The 8,109-nt window shown below is 42.9% G+C and overlaps 1 protein-coding gene across 2 annotated transcripts in view; it reads left to right on the top strand.

Annotated features, from left to right (window-relative positions):
• The first annotated feature begins 4,232 nt into the window (after nucleotides 1-4,232).
• Nucleotides 4,233-8,109, top strand: part of LOC119584182 (Kv channel-interacting protein 1-like) — a 67,304-nt gene continuing 63,427 nt past the window's right edge. For both annotated transcript variants that reach the window (XM_037932680.1, XM_037932679.1), the window contains exon 1: nucleotides 4,233-4,659. In XM_037932680.1, the coding sequence (XP_037788608.1) occupies nucleotides 4,404-4,659 (256 nt within the window). In that variant the 5' untranslated portion in view covers nucleotides 4,233-4,403. The remainder of the gene's footprint in view (nucleotides 4,660-8,109) is intronic.

Below are 8,109 nucleotides of genomic sequence, written 5' to 3'. Positions count from 1 at the left end.
CCTTCGAAAATTGACGGAAAGTGATTACACGAACACGTTACATCTAAAAAAAAAAGAAAATTTACGAGTGTGAGAATATACACAAGCGAAAAGAACAAAACAACAAAAAAAATGACTTCTTACGACGGTCCGAGCGCAGTTTAATTAGCGAAGACGAATACAAACGAATCGGACGAATACTATGACGCACGCCTGGACCGACAGAGGAGACATCACGTGACTCACGGATCTCAGCTCTTCCCACAATCAGTCGTCTCTGAAGTCACGTGACCGTCCTCAAGGGTGGAAGTCTTCAGCATGTAGTAAAGATGATGAAGGACGTTTCATCTGAGCGTGAAAGAAGTTCGATTTAGCGGGAAGTGTTTGATCGTTTGTGCGTAAAGGTATGATATAATAAGGCGTTTCCTTTTTTTCCCTTTTATCGAAGTTCTGATCTGCGCTTGTGGCAACAACAAAAAAAGACCGGAAAGAAAAAAAGCCATATCGAAATCAACTATAAACAGATGTCATAACGAAAAGATAATAATAATTAACGAAAGGAATATTAAAACAGAAAGCCAAGCGAAAAAAAAACAGATAAACATTCGTAACATCCACGGATTAAATCATAACATCCAAAACAACACAAACACACACAAAACAAACACACACAAAATACAAAACAAATATATATAAGACCCAACACCAAAAAAAAAAAAAAAAATAAAATAAACCAAGCTCTACAAAAAAATACCATCAAATCTCAATACAAAAAAAAATGATCAATTTGAAAAAAAAAGTATTTTCGGTCGTTTGGACTCAGTTCTCTCGCCTACTTTGACCCTACTGACCCCTTTCTCTCTCGAAGTCCTGTTAGCTTAAGAAGGTCATTACTGCACTATGAATGACCGTTTTAAAAGGCAATAAATGATAAGGTGAAGATAAAACGTAGGGAACATATAGGGTCGTTTGGGGGGGGAGGAAGGAGGAAATGGGAAGGAGAAAGAGAGGAGAGAGAGAGAGAGAGAGAGAGCGAGAGAGAGAGAGAGAGAGAGAGAGAGTGAAGAGAGAGAGAGAATGGAGGATGAGAGAGAGAGAGAGAGAGGAGAAGGAATAGGAGAGGGACCGAACGAAGAGAAAAGCTAAATGTACAGAAGGTCTAGAATTCATAGGTTTTTTTTCCCCCCCCCTTCTCTCTTTTTTTTTTTTTCCCCTTTCCTCTCTCTCCCTCTCTCTCTCTCTTTTTTTTTTTTTTTTCTTTTCCTTTTTTCCCCTTTCTCTCCTTTCCTCTTGGGGGTTTTCTCTCTCCTCCTTCCTCCCCCTTTTTTCCCCCCGGCTGGTCTGTTTTTTCTCTCTATTTCTCTCTTCCCCTTTCTCTCCCCTTCTCTTCTTTTTTCTCTCTCCCCCTTTTCTCTTCTCTCTCTCTCTCCTCTCCTCTCTCTCTTCTCCTCCCCCTCTACCACTACTCTCTCTCTCTCTCTCCTCTCCCTCCTCTCTTCTCCTCTCCTTTTCCCTCTCTTCTTCTTCTCCTCTTCTTTCTCTCCCCCCTTCCCCCTCCTTTTTTTCTCTCTCTTTTTTCCTCCTTTCCTCCTTCTCTCTCTCTCTCTCTCTCCCCTTTCTCTTCTCTCCTCTCTCTCTCTTTTCCCCTCTCTTTCTTTTTTTCTTTTCCTTTTTTTCTCTACTCATTCCTCTCTCTCTCTCTCTCTCTCTCTCTCTCTCTCTCTCTCTCTCTCTCTCTCTCTCTCTCGTAATGTTGTTTTCATCTTCTCCCTCTCCCCCATTCACCTTTTTTCCCTAACCCTTTCTCTGACTCTTCAGTATCCTTCCCTCCTCCACAAAAGGTGAAAGCGAGAGAGAGAGAGAGAGAGAGAGAAATGAAAATGAAAATGAAAAGCGACTGCAACTGAAGGCAATTCAATAACGAAAGCAAGAGGCCAGAAAGACGCAGAAGTTAATACGAAGCGAAGGGGAAAGGAAGGAGGAAAAGAAGAGAGGGGGAAAGGAAGAGGATAAGAAGCGAAGGGGAGACATGAAAGGGGCAGATAGATTGGCATAAAGGAAGACAATGGATGAAACAGATGATAAGAGAGCGAGAACGATAAGGATAGGAGAATGGAGAGAAAAGGAAATGCACAGACAGAAAGAGAGAGGAGAGAGAAGAGAGAAGAGAGAAGAGAGAAGAGGAAGAGGAGAGAGGAGAGAGAGAGACGAGAGAGAGAGAAGAGAGTGAGGAGAGAGAGGGACGGGGAGAAAAAGGGGAGGAAGGGAGGAGGGAGGGGGGAAAAGAGGGGTTGAGGGAGGGAGGAGAGAGAGAAGAGAGAAGAGTGAGAGAGAGAGAGAAAGAGGGGAGAGAGAGAGAGAGAGGAGAGAGAGAGGAGAGAGAGAGAGAGAGGAGAGAGAGAGGAGAGAGGGAGAGAGAGAGAAGAGAGAGAGAGAGAAGAGGAGGGGAGAGAGAGAGAGGAGAAAAGGAGAGAGAGAGAGAGAGAAGGAGAGGGGAGAGAGAGAGAAGGAGAGAGAGAGAGAAGAGGGAGAGAGAAGAGGGAGAGAGGAGAGGGAGAGAGGAGAGAGGGGGAGGAGAGAGAGAGAGGAGAGAGAGAGAGGAGGAGGGGGAGAAAAGAGGAGAGAGAGAGAGAGGAAGAGAGAGAGAGAGGAGAGAGGGGGAGAGAGAAGAGAGAAGAGAGAGGAGAGAAGGGGAGAAGGGGGAGAGAGGAGGGGAGAGAGGAGAGAGAGAGAGAGAGAGAGGGGAGAGAGAGAGTGAGAGAGAGAGAGGAGAGAGAGGGAAGGGAGAGAGGGGGGGGAGAGAGAGAAAAGAGAGGGAGAGAGGAGGGAGGGAGAGAGGAGGGGGAGAGAAGGGGGAAGGAAGCGGGGGGAGAGGGTGAGAGGAGATGGGAAAAGGGAAAGGGATGGGGAAAATTTAATGTAAGGAAAAGATCAAAAGATCAAAGAGAAGGATTTTTTTCCTTCTCTCCCCCCCCCCTCTCTCCGGGCTAGTACAGTGGAAAAGTGTCGGCCCCATCCGAGGGGCGGCGGTTTTGCGCCCGCCCAGGCGCGAAAGTTGCAACTGTCGCCGGGGGGTTATGGGGGGGAAAACCACGGGGGGAAGACTGGGTTCGCCGAGTCAGCAGCAGTGACACACGGAGCAAAATCAAGCAGACAGTATGTACCCCAAAGAATATCCTTTGTAACAAATGGAACCAAAACCAAACTTTTTAAAACTCTCCCTCCCCTTCCTCCCCCTCCCCTTCTCTCCTCTCTCTCTATATAAATAATATTTTGATATAAATATATATATATATATATATTATATATATATATATAAAAATATATATGATTATTTATATATATATATATAAAATTATTATAATATATATATTATATATATATATATATATTATTATATATATTATAATAATATATGGGAAGATGGCATTGTCCCCGTGATTTTCCTAGGGTTTGGTTTTTGTTGTAAAGCGATACCCTCGGTTTTTTAAAGTCTTTCTGTAAAAATCGGGGGAAGTTGGGGCTTTTTTAAATTTTTTACTTTACGGTTCGTATCGTGTCATAGATATCGAGTTTTTCTATTCCATTTTTCACTTGATTTCAATTCATTGTTATTATTACTCTTTATCTGGGTAATGAGATCGGTGGTAATTATTTCATTGATGGGCTGATGAAGCTATAGATTCTGTTGTTGTTTACTTTCATTAAAAATTTAAACCTTCGCTTTTTGCGTTTGTTATGATTGCTAAAAATAATACATTAAAAAATTTTTAGAATTACATCCAATTTTGTCATTATTTACCTATTCACCCCATGGATGACTGCTACTCACTTCGGAAAAAGTCTGTTTTGGTGTTTTTCATTTCAAAGTAACTTGCATTTTTTTTTATCGTATTATTTATTATTTATCTATTTATCTACTTATTTTTGAAAATTAATAATTCCTCGTTATGTCGCAGTCGTTATCCTTCTTGCATTATTTTGTAAACGACTGTTGGTCCGTTTGAGTTTTTCAGATTATGAATAGATTTCTGCAATATTATTTATATTTTATATTTATAAAAAAGGGGTTTTTCCCCATTTTTCCCCCGGAAATCTGTTTATAATATTTTTTAACCAAAACTTTCCCAAAGTACACCCTCCGTTTTTGAAATTACATTTTTGACATTTTATTTGAATTTCGCAGAAATTTAGTAAACCCAGCACGCATCTTTCTTTTCACTAATGAGAATTTTCTTTTTTTTCCAGGACTTAAGATAACCGAAGACAAAAAAACACGATAATGTATAATAATGAAGTATTTCCAAGACTTTGCCTTCCGAAAATTGACGAAAGTGATACCACGAACACGTTACATCTATAAAAAAAAGAATAATTTACTAGTGTGAGAATATACACAAGCGAAAAGAACAACAAAAAAAAAAATGACTTCTTACGACGGTCCGAGCGCAGTTTACATTAGCGAAGACGAATACAACGAATCGGACGAATACTATGACGTCACGCCTGAGCACCGACAGAGGATGACATCACGTGACCTCACGGATTCTCCAGCTTCTTCCCACCAATCACGTTCGTCTCTGAAGTCACGTGACCGTCCTCAAGGGTGGAGTCTTCAGTCATTGTATACAAGACTGATGAAGACGTTTCATCGAGCGTGGAAAGAAGTTCGATTTAGCGGTAAGTTGTTGATCGTTTGTGCGTAAAGTAGATATAATATTTCTTTCCTTTTTTTCCCCTTTTTATCAAGTCTGATCTGCTTGCAAAACAAAAAAAAAAAACAGAAAAAAACAAATATCGAAATCAAATATTAAACAGATGTAATAACGAAAATAATAATAATAATAACGAAAGCGAATATTAAAACAGAAAACCAAACAAAAAAAATCAGATAAACATCTTAACATCACACGGATAAATCCATATACATCAAAACCAACACACACACACACATAAACAAACACACAAAAAAATCACAAACAAATATAAATAAGACACAAACACCAAAAAAAAAAAAAATAATAAAATAAACACAAACTCTAATAAAAAATCACATCAAATCTCAATACAAAAAATAATAAATGAAAATAAAAGTATTTTTCTTTTTGCGTCGTTTGACTCATTTCTCTCGCCTACTTTGACCCTACGTGACCCCTTTCTCTCTCGAAGTCCCGTTAGCCTTAAGAGGTCATTACTGCACCTTGAATGACCGTTTTAAAAGGCAATTAAATGATTAAGGTGAAGATAAAACGTAGGTGAACATATAGGGTCGTTGGGGGAAAGGAGAGAGAGAAGAGAGAAAGAGAGAGAGAGAGAGAGAGAGAGAGAGAGAGAGAGAGAGAGAGAGAGAGAGAGAGAGAGAGAGAGAGAGAGAGAGAGAGAGAGAGAGAGAGAGAGAGAGAAGGAATAGGAGAGGGACAGAACGAAAGAGAAAAGATAAATGTGTAGAAAGGTATAAGAATTATAGTTATATGTAAGCTTATAGACACTATATGCAGTGCACACACCGCACACACACACACACACACACACACACACACACACACACACACACACACACACACACACATATATATATATATATATATATATATATATATATATATATATATATATATATATATATATATATATATATATATATATATATTGTGTGTGTGTGTGTGTGTGTGTGTGTGTGTGTGTGTGTGTGTGTGTGTGGTGTGTGTGGTGTGTGGTAATAATAAAAATAATAATAATAATAATGATAATAATCGGTTTATTGATTTTCATGCAGCCAGAGACTGAAAATATACATAGAAATACAGACGGAGAGACATACTATATATACATAAACATACAAACAACACATAAACTAACATCTATAACAAGAAAATAGACAGATAAACAAAATCAAGTACAAAATCAGGTGAGCTAGGATTGGACAAGTAAATATGGACTAGTGTTCGTTGATGAGTCGGACTAGAGTGGGTACTGTGCTCCGGTGGTAGCGGTCAGTGCGGGCCCTGATGGGCACCAGTTTGTTGGCGGCGCGTAGGGCCCAGCGAGGCGGCGGCGCGTCGGGGGGCAGCAGGTCACGGTGGCGTGGATGGCACAGCAATTTTAGACCAAACTGCTGCAGTGAGGTTGAGTAGTGAGTGGCGAGGGAGGTGAGGCCTAGGGCAGCCAGGGCGCTGTCATAGCAGGTGTAGACAGGGCCGAGAATGATCTCGGCTGCCCTTTTCCGCACCCTCTCAAGTTGTAGCAGCTGGGTGGCGGTGAGGGAGGGGGACCAGGCGGGGGAGGCGTAGGTCAATTTAGGCAGGATGAATAGCCTGTAGATATTCTAAAGCTCCGGGAGTGGAGCACCAAGGGACTTGAGGCGACGCAGCATGTGAAGCCTGTACGAGGCAGACCTCACGTCTCTGACGTGCTGCGTCCAGGAGAACTTATCGTCAATGGTGACGCCGAGCAGCTTGGTGGAACGGACTACGTCGAGCGGATGGTTGTCCAGCGTGAGGATGGGCGAGGGGGCGGGGTTGGTGGAGAAGTCGAACTGCATCACAACTGACTTCTGGCGATTGATGGTGACGTGATTTGCGGTGGTCCAGGAGAGGAGGTTGTCGAGGGTGCGCTGGATGGCGGAGTGGTCAAGGTTGGAACTGTCAATGGCAGCGGCGATGGTCGAGTCATCCACGTATTTCCAACGATGCTCGGTATCGAGGAGAGCGTCGTTAATTATGACTAGGAAGCATAGTGAGTGGCAGAAGGCTGGAGACTTGACCCTGCACGCGCACGGCCTGTTGCCTGTTGGAGAGAAAGTCTGCCAGCCAGGGGATGAGGCACTCCCTGATGCCCGTGGAAGCTGCTGCTTTTGAGATGACCGTAGTGTGGTCCACCAGGTCGAAAGCTTTCTTGAAATCTATGAAGATGCTGTTGACGGAGGATTTGCGCTTGTCGAGGTGGGCGTGGACGAAGTCGAGGAAGCTGACGAGGCAGTGTGTAGTGGAGGAGGAGTGCATGTTGCCGAACTGCCGAGTGTCAACGCTGGGCGCGAGGTCCTGGTAAGCCCAGTCGGCGACAAAGCTTTCACACAGCAGGCTGGGCAACGGAGTAATGGCGATGGGTCGTAGTTCGCCGAATGAGGCGGGGCTTGGGGTTTTCCCGATGGCGGTGACAAATGCGGTCTTCCATTGTGATGGGCACTTAGACTGTTGCAGTAGGGCGTTTATAATGGAAGTAAGAGGAGTGGCAAGTTCCATTGCGAACTCCTTGATGTGGCGCATTGGCAGGTCAAGGGGAGTGGTGGCTCTCTTGACGCGGATTTTCCCCAGCTTCTGAAGCACCTGGGACTGACTGACTGTGGGAGCAAGTGAGCGGGCCGGCAGGTAGGCGGGGAGGCGGGTGGTGTCCAGGGGGGGGGTAGCTGTGTAGTGAACCGATACAATTATATTTCGCAAAGTAAATGTGAAAAGTAGCGTCACTGCCACCACCCATTTAATTATCGTATGGGAACGAATATGTGGTTGTAAGAAGGGGAATAGTGTAGAAGATAAAATGAGGAAAGGAGCGATAGATTGTGTAATCGTGAATGTAGCGTGTGTGAATGGTGTAGGTGTTGGGTGCGAAAATATAAAGGTCGGTAAGCGTGAAATAAAGCCGAGGAGAGGCGTGTGCGGGGAGAACTCTCCAACGCAATGAGTAGCGTAATTGATGCTTAGAACTGGTTCAATTAATAGATCCTTTTTCCTTTTACAAGTTGTGAGGGAGACGGTAATATAAAAGTATAACTGATAAAACATTAAAATAAAACGGACAGTAAAATATCGAAAACATAAAAGCACTGGCACAGTAAAACAGAAAACTTAAAACACGAACAGAAATCACTGGCACAGTAAAACGGTAAACGGTAAAACGGAACTGTAAAACACACAGACATTAAAATACAATAAAAAGGCACCAAATCACTAGGGTCACTTTCCGAATAAATATCTCCACAAATGTTTCTCACTTCCTGTGTAAAAATATATCCACACGACCACTTATCTTAAGGAAGGCCCATTCCGGGGACTCCTTAGTTGCTGACAAGACGAAGACCAATCCCCGAATCCCCCGGCTCTTTGTTTTAGGCCTCCCCACGTAAACTCGTAC

This window comes from Penaeus monodon, chromosome 18, assembly GCF_015228065.2.
Source record: "Penaeus monodon isolate SGIC_2016 chromosome 18, NSTDA_Pmon_1, whole genome shotgun sequence".
NCBI lineage: Eukaryota > Metazoa > Arthropoda > Malacostraca > Decapoda > Penaeidae > Penaeus > Penaeus monodon.
Note: the sequence above shows the minus strand (reverse complement) of the source record. Positions and strands in the feature narration are given on the sequence as shown.